This window comes from Biomphalaria glabrata, chromosome 5 (genome assembly GCF_947242115.1).
Source record: "Biomphalaria glabrata chromosome 5, xgBioGlab47.1, whole genome shotgun sequence".
Classification (NCBI taxonomy): domain Eukaryota; kingdom Metazoa; phylum Mollusca; class Gastropoda; family Planorbidae; genus Biomphalaria; species Biomphalaria glabrata.
This window is the reverse complement of record NC_074715.1, coordinates 27,420,156-27,437,770: the sequence shown is the minus strand read 5'-3', so window position 1 is coordinate 27,437,770 and position 17,615 is coordinate 27,420,156. Positions and strand designations below refer to the sequence as shown.

Below are 17,615 nucleotides of genomic sequence, written 5' to 3'. Positions count from 1 at the left end.
TATGATTTGATTGCTTATGTTTTTTGTGTAAATATGTTTAACTTCACAATATAGTATATACTTGTTTTTTTTTTCTATCAAAGGATAACCAAGTTTATCTCATTATCATCTGTGGTAGCTCTGACATTTTTAGCTTTATGGCTGCCCTTCATTTCAAGCGCTGACTCAATTTTGTCTGTCATTCATAGGCTGTTTCCTGTCAAAAGAGGCTTATATGAGGTTGGTTCTTTCTCTGATTTTTTTTTCTTGTTATAGTAATCATATTTTCTTAGATTAAATTTTATACTAATAAATAAGGGCATTTAAACATTTTTCTCTAAGGATAAAGTTGCTAATGTTTGGTGTGCTGCTTCAATAATAATAAAATTCAAGGAAATATTCTCCCAGTCAGATATGGCTATCATCTGGTAGGGCAACAAATATTGTTTTTAAATGATAGATTACTATAACACTGACAATCTTAATAATTTTAATATAAAATGTACTTTTTATGTTTCTTTACAAATTGCATAAATATGTAGATCTATTATAAATGTACTTTTTCTTTCAGCCTTGTGACTACAACAATCTGTTTGCTGCCCTCGTTTCTTCATCTCATTCAAAACCCAACCATTCAACATTTGCATTATGCCCTAGTAAGTCATTGGGTTTGCTAAACTCAAACTTTTGATTATCCTAAAGTTAAATGTATTTATTTGATCATTTCCAAGTCAGATTTCTTTGACATTTATGTCCCACAGATAAATGCTGCTTTGGTTTTTTTCCTCTTCTCTTTTCATGTTCATGAGAAGACAATCTTATTAGCAGTAATGTAAGTAGAAGTAGCAGGATCTGTTAAAGTCTTTAAGTTATTTTTTTTTTACTTTTTAAAAATAAAATCTCTTATTTCCACTATTTTATTACATTAATAAAATACTGTAATTATTTTTGTATTAAACATTATCAAATTTATATTTCTATAATAGGTTTAAAAATGTGTTTTATTGCTACAAACTTCAATCAGTGTTGTTAAAATGTATGGATATTGCTTCATTAGATCCAAACGAATGTACACCCGTAAAAAGCTTTAAAATGAATCTGCTGTCCTAGTTGTTTATTAAATGTACAATATAAATCTTACTTTCCTGTTAACTAAGCAGGGTAGAGCAATAATGAAGATTATCTTGATCATGCATTGTTATTTATAGTTATTTTTCTTTTTATATTCTTTATCACAATATCATAAGACCTTTTCAATGTTCTTCAATATTTATTTCATCCTTGATTGATACATTGGTATAAAGAAAGGATCTAATCATAATCTAATCTAATCTACACGATGTAAATGCTAAATTTTTAAAACAAAAAGGGCAATCTTTCATAAGTATTTGTTACACCTTAAACATATTTTAAGCACCATAACATGCATATATTAAACACCATAACTTGATAGTAGAATCCAATTGACTAAAGTTGTAGTGCTAGTAAAATTGAATTTTCCAGAGCAAATCTTGTTAAAGAGAAGGATCTTATTTTGACAAAAGTTTTATATTTATGTGCATACAGTATTATGTATGCATAATTGAACAATTGTCTTTAAGAGACAGAAATTAGCTATCACACTGAAATAATATTTTCAAAAGTTTTTTTTTTCTATCCAAACAGAATCTATAGCAATGTTTCTCTTTGGAAGCCACTTAAATGAATATCTTTAGATTGAGTATTTAAAAGGACATTTTTGAATCTATATTGTACGAATCAAATAATTTTTCTTTCTCCAGTCCTGCTATCTTAGTTTTGAAGTCTGACCCATTGATTGTTGTGTGGTTCATGCTTATTTCAGTATTTAGGTAAGTAATTACATGTAATGCTGTGAATGATTAATATTTAGAATTCAGAATGTTTGTCATTAATTGTTGATTTTACTTTGAAATCTAAGAACTTCTTAAGTCTTAATTAATTTGTTATCTTCCATCTATGATTGTCCAAAAAGGCAAAATGCATATCTTGGACTCTATTCTAACATACTGTATTTATTCCAAGCCTGCTGGTTCAACAGATATGGTTATATTGAAGTGTGAGCAGGGAGTTTACTTAGGCTTTTAGTATAATCCCTGCATTTCAGAAAGTTTTTGGACATGCATATTGCTCCTATTCTGAAGTAAAAGGACATCTGAATCTAGCTGTAGACAGACTGGATTATCCATGGGATAAGGTGGGGTTAATGTTCCATTCTGGAGCCCCTTCATGCTATCACATTCACCATTTCCAAATATCCTCATGATGTGTTTTGCATCCTATTTTAGATCAGCAGAAAGACCCCAATTACCCTATAACCACAACAATCCAGCATAAACAAGACTCTGTATGGCAGTGTTGAACAGCTGAAAAATACAGCACACTATTTTTCCTTATTACAGACTGCAAAAGAGCTTACAGCTCAGCATGTGAGCTGAAATTTTGCACAATTATTTCTTTTACCTGACAAAACAACAATAAGTTGAATTAGTCCCATTGACGACTCTTGAACCCATAGTGACATTTTTTTTTTGCATTTAAAAAACGATCATGTTAACATTCACCAAGATACCCCCTTCTTTCCTCCCCCTTTCCCAACCGGTCCAGACAGTGATAGATAGGATCATAGTGCATTGAGAAAGCTAAAAGCTTAACAAAAACTACTGGTAAAAATATTTCTAATCACACAGATTTATTATGTCTAAGTCAGTTTTAAGCATAATTATATGACTGATCCAAACTAATTGATACAATTACACTTAATATAACCTTTTTTTTTTTTTTAACTTTTTAAAATGTTTTTCTTGTTTTATATTTCACAGTATGCTTCCATTACTTATAAAAGATGGACTTCTTCTACCTACTGTGGCTACTGTTGGTTTATTCTGGATAATAAGTACTCATTATGTAAAGCCTACTAAAAATGTATCCAGCCAGATGAAACTAGCTGTAAGCTATTTTTATTATCACATTAAAAAAATTGACATAAGAACTTTTCAAAACAATATTCATAAGTAAAGGTTTGGCCATAGCTGGTTTAGCTTTGTTTTCTGTATAGAATAGTTTTTAAAAGTTCTTAGTTGTATTTTCCTAATGATTTATCTAAAGTTGATTCATATCTAGGAAAGACTAAGTTTGTTGACAAAAGACTGTGAGGATGAGACTGATTTACAGAAAGTCCCCCCACCAGTTAGAAGATTACATTTGAAAAATGTATTAACTTTATTACTTTCAAAGGCACAAATCAGTTTGTTCTTTGATACATTTGCTAAGAGTGAAAACAAACAATATTCTGATGTGAATGTTCTTCATGTCCTAAAATATAAACTTCAATATCTAATGTCTTAGAGTTAGCAAGTTGTTCTTGAGTATAAGGCTTATAATTTGAGAATTGAGAACAGTCTTGGTTTGTTTGTTTGAGCACTTCTCTAAATATCTCTTCTTTTTTTATTAGTATTTGATAGTCATGTAAATAGATGTTTTCTTCTTGTAATATACTGGTAACTAAGTATTGTGATGAGGTTGACAGATTCATCTTCCTCATTGTCATACAACGTAGATGAGATAGCATGTCAGTGTGTTATACACCAGGAGACCCATTGACTCTGACTTAGTGTGCTTTTTTTTTGGGTGTGCTCCCATAACCTTTGACCATCCAAGATTGAAGATCATCTGCAATGCAGCAGTTGTTTATTTTCAGAGCTGTCTCTCCTAGATGAACTGCTATCCCTAACTAATGAGCTTTATCTATCCTGGTTTAGAGTTAGAGAATTTCCTATTCACTGGAATACCCCACCCTATTCTCCATTACTGCAAACCAGTTGCTCCACAGCTGTTTATTTGGAATTCACTGCTAACCCTAATATCTAAGGGTCCTTCCCCTATCTGCTACCTGGGGACGTGCTAGGTAAAAGGTGGTAGCTACCCCAAGATAAATTCATCTAATGTTGCATAGCTTTAACTTTTTTTTAAGCATATCTGTCTTTTCTGACATGACAAAAGATTTGGTGTTGACCAGATGTATTTATTAAAGCTGTTTAACATTAGTAGGTCATGATCACCAAAGAAGCTAAAGAGTTAAGATTCATTTTATTATCTTGTGCTGGCCACATGACACCTTGCTCATTAACTGTTGGCCGAAGAAACAGATCACTCTAACATCATCTGCCCTATAGATCGTTTGGTCTGAAAGGGGAACTTTTTCTTTTCTTTAGCTATGTTGTCTATGTAATTATTTTCCCTTTTGAAGTAACGTCTGTAATTTATAAGATAAGATGTTTACAACCTCGAGAAGCCTTATTCTTCTTTCTTCTTCTTCTTCTTCATTCTCATTGTTATGTTGGAGTGTTCAGATGACTAGACCAATACATGAGATAAACTGCGCAGTGGTTTCCAAATCAGGGAGCTCTCCATATAGTTTTCTTTCTATTGGGGTGATTTGGGGCCAATGTCTTATACGGGCCTCTTGGTAAAGAGAGCAGTTTAGGAGGACGTGATCGGCATTCTCTGGTGATACTCCACATTGGCAGATATCACTGGTTAAGCCTTATTCAATTCAGTATCATTAATAACTGTAAATAAAAAATTAATATCGCTTTTCACGCATATATTTAAAAAAAACTATTTTAAAAATTCTTTAATTATTAAAATTTTTGTTAACGTGTTATTTAGTTTTTATAAGGAATCATTTAAAATAATTTAATTTTTTTTTTTTCAGTTTGAATTGTCCTTGTTGGCTGCTTCTTGTATTTCCTTAGCAACGATTATTATTCCACCACCAGCTCGATATCCTGATTTATTCAGTTTGATGATAGCCATTTTTTCCTGTTTACATTTTAGTTTATTTGCGCTATTTTTTCACTTAAAGCAATTTGATATTGACATATATGATTTCAATGATAGCAGAAAACTATCAAAAGCAAAAACTGATGAGGTGAGCTATTCTCTACGTCACCGAAACACTGCTAATGATGTCAGAAATAGACAAAGAAATCAGAGACATTAGTCGAAATCCTTTGATTTATATATACCAGTATAAGGACATTAGCTTTTCAAGCTCATATTTTTATTCTGGAAAAAGAGAAATCTCTGTAAAGTGATCCCTATTACATTAAGACCATTGGATGATTTTATATGGTAATTAAAACATTAAATAGAAGTACAAGTATTATGATGGTTTATATTAAAAAATTCAGTGTTAAATGTTGTTCTAGCTTTTCATAGTTGGGCATATCTTTTATAATTAATAAAAATATAATAGATTTATAGATTTAAAGTAATATATTTGTAAATTATAGACAAATAATTTAGTAAATATAGGCAAGCAATGACACTTTTTATAATATCTTTTTTTTTTTTTTTTTTTTTTTTTTTTTTTTTTTTTTAGTGGTAAAATAAAGATCTGGCCAATTGAATAAAAAAGATCAAATGAGTTGGCTCTTATCTTTTTGGAGACTTAATAATAACTATATACTTTGGTATGGGAGGAGTAACTAAGTTTGCCAATTTAGCAATATTGCTAAGCTATAATATGCTAGCATTGTTTTAATAATAATTTGCTTTGCAATGGTACATTGCAAATAGCAATAAGAGCAAACAATTTATACAATAGCACACAAAATATTCAAATTTGTAAGTCAGGAGAATGAATGACCTTTAGGCAGATCGATGGGCCGCTATGACACTAATAATCACTTGTAAAGTTGCCCAGCCTCTTAAGTCATATATGTCACTTTTGGGAAAATGTTTATGGTATTGCTTTCAGCTTACAAACTGAAGATTACAAGTTTCCTATTATGAAGATTTAATCTTACACAATCGTTAATCTTCTCAATTTTCAATGACATTTTTTAAAATCTAATATCTTTTTTTTTTAGTGTAGATATTTATCTTGATGTCTTTATTTATTCTGAGAAATGTTCAGAGTGTCGAAAAAACTTAATGTATATGTATTTGTATGATAGTCATAAATCTTTTTTTTCACTGACATTTTTTTTTCACTGTTTTAAAACAAGCTAATCATTTCAATGACATTTCAGTAATTTAACTTTATAATGTGTACAAAAATAAGATAATTTTGTTAAACAGTAAGTGAAATCACATTTTATATTAGCTATTTATTGCTTAATGGGTAATATTAAGAAAGTGTCTATGATAGTGTTATGGGTTTCAATATTTATTGTATAAGCTGACATTTCATTGCCTTTTATATAGATAGAAGCAAAAGAAATTTAAGTTCAAATTTTATCTTTTTATTTTTCTATTGACATCACAAAATCTGTTTTCAGTTAAAGTTGTTTTTAAATTTTCAAAATGAACTTAGCCATTTTAATATGGATGTTTGGAAACCAGCTCATGTGGTATTATGCACCCTGGACTGTTGCCTTGAAGGTACTGGATTTGAACCCTGCTCGTCACTATCCCCAGCCATCCTGTGAGGTTTGGGCTAGATGTAATTATCTGTATTTCTAAAGGGATGTCTGAAAACTTACAAATCTAGATCTAAAGAAATCTAGTAAAAATAGCAATGTTTGTCATTCTGAAAATTAAGGATGAGTTCTGTGTTTAACAGGACTATGCAAACCCAGTTGCAATTTCCATATTTTTTCATCTGTTGAAGTCATTGTCCGCCAGGGGTCCATTTAAGTCAAATATAATACACATTATACATTTTTTTTTAATTTTTACCTCTAAGAATTTTTAAATGGTTTATTGAACCATAGCAGATTCTTCCAACTGAAACTAATATAATTTACATTGATATACTATGTGAGCTTTAAGAAGCCATATATCTTTGTAAGTAAAAATTCTAAAAATGTAAGAAGTTATACATAGTTTAGCTTAACAAAATCAAACTTAAATATGAAGTTTAAACAAAATATTTTTTTTTTCAATTTTCATAGGTATATTTGTACACATACAGAAACTAAGTAAAAACAACTGGGCACTCTATTGTGTCAATCCTGTTTCTTTTTTTTTTTTTAAATGTTGTTAATTACATGTAATTCTAATTTGATTTCAAAGTTGATTTAATTTGAATACATTTTGAGAACATTTTTTGAAATCAAATGTTTGCAATTTACTTATTAATTGCAGTAGCTTTTAAGACTCTGTTGGAACTTAGTGTTTAGTCTATTTAAATTTGTCTTTATTTTTCCACATTACTATATATCCATTCCACAGACATCAGAGTAGAAATAACTTAAAGTATAGACAGTTCAGAAATAGGCAAACAAATCATCATACAGACAATGGAAGTGACAAAATAGTGTAACTAATATTTAAACTTTCATTAGGTTCAGAATATTTTTTGTTCTCAGTTTCCTCATTATAATTCTAGTTGCATCCAATGCAGTAAAACAAAATAATGTCATTTACACCCATAATCATGTTTTAATTTCTCATGGACCATAACTTACTTAATTGTTTTGACTCCCAGTCAAGCATAGGAATGCAAGAGCAGTTTGTCCTTATACTTTGTCCTTCTTGCCATCTTTGCTTCTTGTTTTATCTATCAATCAATATTTTTTTGGTCTCCACCCTTTCTCTTCTCCTGTGGGTTCCAGTCCAAAGCCTGTTTTGCAATATTTTCTGCTCGGCACATTGAATGTCCAATCCAGCCCATTTTTGATTTCTTGCTCTATAGGAGTTTGCTGGTTTGTTTCTCACAAAAAGTAGTTACAGATTTTGTTCCGCCATCCAATACCTAGTGTATGTTGGTAAATGTCTGGAGCTTGTCTGTAATGCTATTTGTTACTCTCCAAGTCTCTGAATCATATAAAATAACTGATTTTACATTTATATTGAAAATTCTGATTTTATTGAGTAGGAACAGTGCTTTTGACTGCAAGATTGGCTGTAGGATATTATAACAAATTAATGAAATTGGAATTTCTAGCTAAGTTTCCTTTTTATGTAAGCTTGTGTATGTGACTGATGCATAAACCAACTATTGTGTTATAATATTGTGTACTTACACCAAGTAGTTTGTCATGAATCTAGTGTACATAGAAGTATTCAATTGTTTTTTCATTAGAAAACTAGACAATATGTCTTATAATTTATTATAGACCATTCAACACTCTAATGTTTCCTTACCATAAGTGCCAGGTCAGATATTTGGCTTTAAATATATTTGGGCAGTTGTTATTGAGAATGAATTCAATGGTAGAATGTTTAATTATAATAATTGTCATTGTTTTAATAAATATCTCACAGTACATTTTTTGTTACTTATAAAAGTTTAAGTTTGTCATCCTATTGAAAACAAATAGACTACTTGCAAATTTAGATTACATTGAAAATAATATGTTTTATATTTAAATAGTAGCATATATTTTGTCTCTTCACATGTACATTTGTAAGATACTATTTACTCATATCAAACTTCTTGTATGTATTGTTTTTTTATTTTTCAATAATTTGCTTTGTCAACACAATTTTCAATGTATCTACTAGTTGTCAATGTGCTGTATTGATATTTATTTTTTTAAAATATGATAAATCCATGAGGCACTCATAATAAATCTTCATTTTCATGTGAAAGTTATGTTGTATTTTAGTTTTTCTATTCTATTATCTCCAAGTAAATATGTAATAGACCACCATTTTGCAACATTTATTTTTTATTACAAATATTCCGTAGAGAAATCCTCTCAATAGACAGTCCGTAACAACACAGTTTCAGTTCTTCACTTTGCTTTATTTATTCTGAGTAGATTTATACATAGGCCTAACCAGGATTTTTATCTGTCATTCATTAGTTATTAAGAGCAATTACGTCATCACTCTTATAAAAAGTCATCAGCTGTATAAAGGAAGAATTGTCTTTTTTAAAAGTATTTTTACAAAGCGTAGATCAACTCACTATATTAACTCACTCTGTCTGTCTGGTAAAACGTTTCTCCCACACCTATCATCCATTCTCGAATCAAATTGAAACTGCACAATTATTCATTGGAGTAGACCAGAGCTTCCCTAGCTGCATTCTGCCAAACACTAATGTTCCACAAGGCCTGTCTAAGGTTTTACCAACTTTTAGAGTAATTAACTATTAGGTCTGCAAGTAAATTACTTCATTAGTAGGCCTAAATGTAGAAAAGAAAATATAAATTAATTTTATAAGATCTTCTCAGTAGTGGAATAAAATTATTTTACAACATAACAGAATTTTGAAACATAACTGAATTTTGATCTAATCTAGAATATATCCATAATTAAGCAAAAGCATTGTTTCATTCCAAACATTTAAACAAATCTTTAATGGTTTAATGACTATGAATTGGTGGCTGAGCGGTAAAGCGCTTGGCTTTGGAACCGGGGGACCTGGGTTCAAATCCTGCTGAAGATTTGGATTTTCAACTTCAGAATCTTTGGGCGCCTCTGAGTCCACCCAGCTCTAATGGGTACCTGACATTAGTTGGGGAAAAGTAAAGGCGGTTGGTCGTTGTGCTGGCTACATGACACCCTCGTTAACCGTAGGCCACAAAAACAGATGAACTTTACATCATCTGCCCTATAGACCACAAGGTCTGAAAGGGGAACTAGTTAGGCCAGGTTCACATCTAACTTTACATTCACTTTCACCTATCCTTTGATCTGCTGGACCGTTGGGGCACTACACATGATCTGTCAACCTTCCTTTGTCATTCTTATCTGTCATTTGTCTTTGATATAATTTCATTCGGATGTTCTTTCTGAAAATATTGAAGCCTGCCTGGGTGGACCACTTCGGGGGCCAATTTTGAGTTAGTGTTTCCACACAAACTGTCTTTGTAATCTTGTTTTTTTTTTTTTTTTTGTAATCCACCAGCCATTTTCTGCATATAGTAGGATTACTCAAATGTAAACTAGTGTAGAATTAGACACAAAAAATTGTTCTTATCACAGAATTATCAAAATCTACTACCAGTATTTAAAAACAACAAACTTTAACAATTGGAAGAACAAGAATATGTACTTAAGTGCTTATCATTGATAAAGACAACAATTCAAACACTTTTTTTTGTTTCAAAAAGTATTGCTTAAAATAAATAATTATAAATTTAGAAAAGGATATGATCAGTATTATTTGTTTTATTTTAAAAAATAAGAAATAATCCATCCTATATAATAAGCTAAGTGTTCTGCTCAATCCTAAATGTGCGATGTGTTCAGTTATTGAAAAAGTTTGGGAAACATTGGCATAGACAAAAAATTAATTTAAAAAAATCAACCAGTTAGTGACGGTTAGTCAATTAATTACTGGTAATTATTTTGTTTGATACCATCAAGGAAATAAATCCTTCAATATTCAAATATATGGCTAAATATGTAGGGTTTTGTCCCCTAGCGTCAGTGGTTGCAAAATGCTGCTGGAGCTGCATGCAGCTCTTTGATTCCTTTGTTGCGGCTGTTCCACAAAATGTTTAGTGTAGGCATGGAATATTATTTATTAGCATGCCTTGACGGCACGAGGGAGGCGAAAAAAAATCTTGTGTAATTTCTCCCCACTTAAGACCCTAAAGAAGAATTTTCGGGATTATCGCCTCACATAGAACAAACGCAATGAGTAGATATGTAATTGAGAGCTTTGAAAAACATTAAATTCAATAAGAAAAAAAACAACATTTCAGCTTGATTTCAACAGACTACACAAAATGTAGTGGAATTTGTGGTTAAGATGTATCCACTCCATTGTGGGTAAAACTCTTTTTTAAAGCATTTCTAATTGAGAGGAGACTAGATAATGAGTAGGCCCCTATGCAGAGAATCTACTACATAGCAAGGTTCGTTGAACCGTAATCTATGTCATTCTTGTTGTAGACCTAGTAATCTAAGTCATTCTTGCCCTGTTAGGGGCCACAAGTCCTTCCCCTTACTGGCCCCAAACGGGTTTCACAAGGGGATTTTCTGGGCCCCCTCACTGAGCTCAGACTCAGCCCTAAGGGCGCCCGTTCGGGCCAACGTTCATCCACCAGTTGGGGCCCATATGGTTAGTATGGGCAGGCCCAGTTGGGGCCCTTACTGGGCCCAAAATCTTTGCTATCAGAGTGGTTGAACATCAAGAGAAAAGTATTTCTTCTTGAGAAGAGTGCGCATTATGCAAAGCTAATGAATATGTTTTTTTCCAGGAATTCTGTTTCAAGGTGGAGGTTACTTCTCATCTAAATCATTTTAATTGTAAGTTACAAGGAAAAGGAAACACATTTTTATGTTAAAATAATGAATTCATTCGAAAAAAGAAATTTTTGCTGAAGGTGCTGATTCACTTTCCAGGCCATTTGAAATATTGTTGAGAAAATGAAAAGGTTAACAATTTTCCTAGATTCGACAGTTAATGCATATCTTTAGACAAAAATTATTGTGGGGTGGGGTCTCGGAAGACCATGGATGCGCCCAGATGAGTCATTGGCATTGGTTACGTCTTGTGATGAGGCAGAATCTGGAGTGACTGATCAAGCCAATTCTGGAGCGGCAGAGTTTGCCACAGTTCGTGCATGTATATGCGTCTGTCCTAGGGCTAGCTGACAGGGCAGCTTTCTTTTTCTTCTCTTGGCTGACGCAGCTTCGTTTCTTTTGTAGTCGGCGAAGTTCGTACCAGTACAAACAGTCTGTCTCCATGATGTCCTGTCTAGGGTTATCTCCTCCCACAAACTGGTCGATGCCCGCGGATCTCATGTCTCGCTTGCAGACATCTCTGCAGGTTAGTCTTGGGTCTGACTCCCTCTGCAAGCTCAGCGTATAGGATGTCTTCAGGGATTCTTCCATCTGGCATGCGAGTGACATGACCAAGCCAGCGTAGTCTTCTCTGTTGAAGAGCATAGATGCTGTGTATATTGGCCCGTTTCAAAACTTCCTGGTTGGTGACATAAAGTTGGAATTGTCTTTTTTTTTTTTTAAAAAAAACAAACAAACAAAAAAACAACACTGTTTAGAAATGTTACTTGTTTGTAACAAGTGCTGGACATTTTTGCAATGACCTTTTGATTTTTAGACCTCCTTATCGCAAGATGAAATTGATATAGACACTGATCATGAGAATTTATCACTAGATCTAGTCTGATTCTAAGAGAGTGAAGTAAACACTGGATCTAGATCTACAACTTCTTGCACTAATATTTGACCAGTTTTGTTGACCAAACACAAACTTTTGATGAAATAAATCTATTTCTCTTTTTTTTTAAAGTATTTTTTATATTGTTGGATGTTTATTGTTATTATAATATCCTTATTTGTGATTTTCATTTACTCCCTATGATAGCTGATATTTTTGTGAACATACTGCAGAGGTATGGGCCCTAGTAGCGAGAGGGTCAAACTAGACCTAGTAGAGCTATTGGTCACAACTTGTATTCATGACTTAACATTATGTTTGGTTTGATGGTCTAAGACACATTGCCACAATTCAGGTTATGATGTGCTCATTTACTTTTTTTTTTTAATACTCTAACAAAACTTTCAGTTCTCTCACTCAAATTTGTTTACTAACCTTAAATATATTAAAGACAATGTGAATAAAACCTTACATTATATTAAAGATAGTACCAGGTTTGTCATTTGTAAATCTTTATTAAACAAGAAACCTAACAGAACATAACAAAAAACAACAACACTAAAGTTCACAGCACTTTAACTTTCTTTATTGCAACAAACTTAAAACCAATTGAAATAAAAGCTGTATAACTTGCATTCATTCATTGTCAATACAAGTACTTTGTTTCATAAGTATATATCTAGTCTCAATATATAACAGTCATTACTTTCAATATTCATTGCAGTCAATGAATGACTAAATATAAAGTCAAAGTTCAATGATGTAGTAAAAATTATTTAACCACAAAAAAAAAAATAAAAAAAAATCCTTCATTCTTTTCTATGCTGCTATAATTGGCTGTGGAGCAATTGTGCCTTTATCTTGAATACCATTTTTATCAACAATGCGGAGACGGAATTTACCAAGGTTGACAATAAACCTCTTCTGTATCTATAACAATAAAAGAAATTAGTTAAAAATTTTTTTTTGGTCTTTTCAAAAATACAATTTTTTAAAGTATTATTAAACAAGTTACTTTGGAATCAGGTTTGTCTTTCAAATGTAACACTGGCGTGCTGCTAGAAGCCAATGTATCTTGCTTAGTGGTCACACTAGATAAGCTTTAGTTTGAATATCTTCATTGTGAAAATAGAATTATTTAAAAATGTAACTGTTCTATTTGGGTGCCTCTTGAACAAAGGTGGTGAGTGGTCATGACTGTCTCTAAACAACTATTAGTCTAAGATTAGCAATAATTAATTCTGCATGAGGAACTAAACTGCTAAGTTCAGAAATAAAATGAAAACTTTATTTTAGTCTCATTAAGAAAAAAAAAAGGTTTTCAAAACTTTGTTATGAACAACTGATCACTTTAATGTGCATCTAAAAATTGCTCCATTTATGTCTAGACTAAATGGTATTATAGTTAGATAGTTAATTATAATACAAAACATTTTGAAGTTTTTGAGCAACAATTAAACATAAACATTCATAAAAGGTATTATTAACCTTTGAAAGTTTTCTTTACAATGATTGGTAGGTAACTCATTTTGAAACAATTATATGTACCTATCTAGTGAGAGGATAAAGCTTGCTCTTTCATTAAAATAATACATAGCTATTTACCTCATTTATGCATTTCATCAACAAGTCTTTGGCACCATCAAAATCTAAATCTGCATTAAAAAAATTACATAAAATAGCAACAGAAAATTGCATACATTTTAAATCAGAAATTGAAATGATTATTTTACATTACTGTTACCTTATGCTAACACAAAACTTATAAATAAATTATGCTACCAATGCCACATAACAATTATAACTTTCCCCAACTTATATTTTGACACAGCATTCTAAATGCTTTAAACATCTTTTTTTTATGTGTTTAAACTAAATCTTTTATAAGCAGGAAATGTAGAAATTAAGTCCTTACGACAACTGCAACAGTATTTTTTTATTCTCACCTTTTTGATAATATTTATCCATTATACTAAGAGCAAAAAGACTACCATAGCCATGTATTGCAAATGGCAATTTGTTAAGTGAGGCCAAATAATCCAAAAAATATAGAGATGGACCCTGTTCATTGTCATAGCCAGCAATCAAAAGATTCACTAGGTGACTTCTCTGGGAGAGAGAAAAAAACAAATTATGCTTTTATAAGACATTTAGAAAGAAAAAAAAAAAAAAAGAATATATTTATTAAAGTTTCCAAGCACATCAGTGTTATATCTTAAACAAGATAATTTAAAAAAATAATAATTACAGGTGAGCGCAGACTTTCAGCCATGTTTCTCCTTGTAAAGTTGGCTGCTGCATGAGTTGAAAGTTCATACCCTAAACAAATATAGATCATTTCCACTATTTAATTTTAACAGAAAGTTTTTAAGACCTATGTATATCTTTTTTTTTTTTTCATTATTTGTATGTTAAATGTTATGATATCTTTATTACTCTGTAAAAGGTACACATTTTCAAATAACTTTTATCAATTCACTCTGTCTGCCTGCCCGGTAAAAAGTTTGTACCTCTATTTTTTCCCACACCAATTCTCTGATTAAGTTGAAACTTTGCACAATTATTCATTGGCTTAGACAAGACATGAATCAATAAAAATTAGCCAATTAGTCAATCAATTACTGGTTGCTTGATACCAACAAGGGAAATTCATCTTTCAATATTCCCAGATATGGCTAAATATGTAGGGTTTGTTCCCTAAGATGTTATTTCTCTTTCAACTTCCATTCTCAGATTAAGTTGAAACTTTAAGCAATTATTTATTGTACCTAACAAAACATAATTAAAAAAATTAACCAAATAATAAATTAATTATAGGTAATTAGTTATTATCTTTGATATATATTAAATAAGGGAAATAAAGACTACATTGTTAAAAGATATAGTCGTAAGGTTGAATTTCTTCCCCCTATATGAGACTTAACAATAATTAGTAAGTCTTCAGAAATAAAATTATCATACTGTACAGAGTCATTGAACAGTAAGATGTTTTTTAAACTAGATTTCTTGTCAGAACTTGATTTGATTGTTATAAGAAATAACAATGTAGTCTAAGACTAAAACCATTTTATCTGAAGGACTAAAACAAATATATATATATATAATTCTAGAAAAATGAATGTCTGTAAAAAACAACAACAAATAATTGTAATAACAACAACAATCAAAATTTAAAAAAGAGTAATACATTCAAGTTGTATTTATTAATTTACCATTCTTCATCTTATATAGTTGTACATTTTTAGCAATGTACTCAGAAAACTGAATACTATCTCCTGCCTCTCCACAAACGGCCATCAAAAGGCTGTCACTTAATTTGTACATTTTGTCATGGTCTGCAGAAAAATGAATAAAAGAAATAGTCTGAAGAACAATTAAATCAACTTAGATTAAGAAGTCATTAAGACTAAGACTGCTTTATTGATCCTTACGAAAATTTGTTGTGATTACAAGGACTCTTTTCTCATATAAAGACAACACAACAGAAAAATACACATAAATACAACAGACAACATAAAGAGTTCATTCAGCGACTACACACAGGTATCTTGGTGCATTTCATGTTCCCTGATCAATGAGTGGCGGTGATATAAGTCTGACCGAGTGAACATTATATTATTCGGTTAACATCAAAAGAAGTAATCACACTTCAAATATATATCGTTATGTCATAAAGGACTATTTAATTGTTAGCTAATTAGTATTTCAGAATGTCTTTTTCTCTTCTCAAACCTTATACACCTCATACATATATATGGTATATAGGTAGGAACAAATAGAAAAACAAAAGGATTCACCAGGAAGTGCCACATGGAACATAATTCATGACATGAGGGAGGGAGGAATCTAATCATTGAGAGAAAATGAATGTTCTTGTGACAAGACATTGAGACCTGGATGGATGGATGTGTGTGTGTGTGGGTTGAATGGAAGGATCTCTGTGTGTGGTCTGCATGGATAGGTATGTGTAGGTTGAATGGAAACTGACATCGAAATTATTTTTGCCACCTGGTTGATCAATAATTATGTTTGGACGCATATATTCTATTATTGGTCTAACCAAGGTTAAATAACATTTTAGTTTTATGTTCTTATTTGATTTATAGAAATTTCTTTTAATAAACCCTAATGTTTTGTTTGATTTCTTGATAGTTTCATCAATATGGGGATTCCATGACAGTTTTTCATTTAATTATATAAATATTATAATAACACCTAGAGGTATTTTGCGCTTTTAGTCTGTGTTACTGGTTTACCATGAATAAGATAAGTGGAATCAATTTTAGTTTTTTTGTTACTCTTAACTGACATTTTTCTGGGTGGAAAGACATGCTCCAATTTGATTCTCATTTCTGTATTCATCTAATTTTCTTTGTAAAAATTTCTGTATCTTTGTGTTTTTTTTATTGTTCTAGATATGTTGTGGCATTTTACGTCTCGAGAGACGATCTTTTCCCTTTGCAACATCTTGTGTGACTAAAGAGGCCAATCCTTGATACACAGCTGCGATCGCAGGTTGGGCATATATAATCACCAGGCGCCGTTGCATTTTCACACTTCTTTCTGCTTCTGTTATGTATGACATCTGCAATCTGTGACCCTTCCTTTATGCTCTCTCTCCATGTGGATCTGTCTAGTCGTTGACTTTCAATACTTCCACTGGGCTGACTGGGATACCATCACTCCCAGGAGATTTTCTATTTTTTATGCAGTTAATTATATTATTATTATGCAATGGACTGCAAATAGTGACTTTTTTTCCTGAACTAATCAGACAGACTAATCATTGACTAATGTAATTTTGGTAAATCATTTAAATGTAAATTAAAAATAGTAGTAAACCTAAGACTGTTCCTTGAGTTGAGGTACACATGAGTTTACTGTTATTGGTGTTGATTTATAGCCATTATGATTTATTATTACATTTTTTTTCTCTCTCTATCAGAAAATCTTTAATCCACTGAGAGTACTGAGACCACTGAGTGATGGATCATCAAATGATCAATGCCAAAATATTTTATTTTTTTATGCAAACTATGGAGTATGATGAACTTTGTCAAAAGCCTTGGAAAAATCTAGCAAGATAGTGTTATACTATCAGTAAATTAGTAAGTCTTACTGAATACTTATACTGATATATCTACTATAATCTAGTCAATTTAGTCTCAGAGACTGAGAGAGACAGTCACAGACAGTCTAACTTAAGTCTTACCATCTTTCATTGCTACAACACTTCTAGCAGAAACTGTGTCAGTCGCAACAAGTACAAAATCTTTTCCCTGAATACCAATGAGACACTCCATTTTTTTTTAAGAAAAATAATTCGTTACTAGATCTTTAGATTTCTAGATTCTCGACTAGACTCTTGATCTAGAATAAATCTATACTGACTATAAAGTATAATCAATTTCTTTTTATAAGTCAAAATTCCGAGTCATTCAACATAGCGAACTTATTTCTAGTTTTGCAGTATCATTTGCTTATATAAAAAACTTGGATGACTGTTGAATTTAATGAGAATATTTGTATTTCCAAAATAATAATTGTCTAGTTAGAGATCGATCTAGATCTAGTGGAAATAGAT

At 31.3% G+C, this 17,615-nt stretch overlaps 2 protein-coding genes across 3 annotated transcripts in view; one reads left to right on the top strand and one right to left on the bottom strand.

The window, feature by feature from the left end:
- Positions 1-8,545, top strand: part of LOC106069534 (probable dolichyl pyrophosphate Man9GlcNAc2 alpha-1,3-glucosyltransferase) — a 30,492-nt gene extending 21,947 nt beyond the window's left edge. For both annotated transcript variants that reach the window (XM_013229219.2, XM_013229218.2), the window contains exons 8-14: positions 84-219; positions 322-407; positions 551-635; positions 741-811; positions 1,761-1,829; positions 2,820-2,946; positions 4,715-8,545. In XM_013229219.2, coding sequence (XP_013084673.2) covers positions 84-219; positions 322-407; positions 551-635; positions 741-811; positions 1,761-1,829; positions 2,820-2,946; positions 4,715-5,002 — 862 coding nt within the window. In that variant the 3' untranslated portion in view covers positions 5,003-8,545. The remainder of the gene's footprint in view (positions 1-83; positions 220-321; positions 408-550; positions 636-740; positions 812-1,760; positions 1,830-2,819; positions 2,947-4,714) is intronic.
- Positions 8,546-12,595: 4,050 nt separating this feature from the next.
- LOC106069537 (proteasome subunit beta type-2-like) lies at positions 12,596-17,514 on the bottom strand. Its single transcript, XM_056029955.1, has 6 exons — positions 17,244-17,514; positions 15,244-15,366; positions 14,280-14,350; positions 13,978-14,140; positions 13,637-13,686; positions 12,596-12,961 (listed from the first exon to the last, which is right to left on the bottom strand). Exons 1-6 carry the CDS (start codon positions 17,332-17,334, stop codon positions 12,851-12,853), a joined length of 609 nt encoding a protein of 202 aa, XP_055885930.1. The 5' UTR covers positions 17,335-17,514; the 3' UTR covers positions 12,596-12,850.
- Between the last annotated feature and the right edge of the window lie 101 nt (positions 17,515-17,615).

Coding starts and splice junctions, on each gene's coding strand:
- LOC106069537 (XM_056029955.1), bottom strand. CDS start 17,334: ATGGAGTGTCTCATTGGTATTCAGGGAAAAGATTTTGTACTTGTTGCG. Junction 14,141..14,279: donor CTGAAAGTCTGCGCTCACCT/GTAATTATTATT, acceptor TCTCTCTCCCAG/AGAAGTCACCTAGTGAATCT. Junction 13,687..13,977: donor GGATAAATATTATCAAAAAG/GTGAGAATAAAA, acceptor TTTTTAATGCAG/ATTTAGATTTTGATGGTGCC.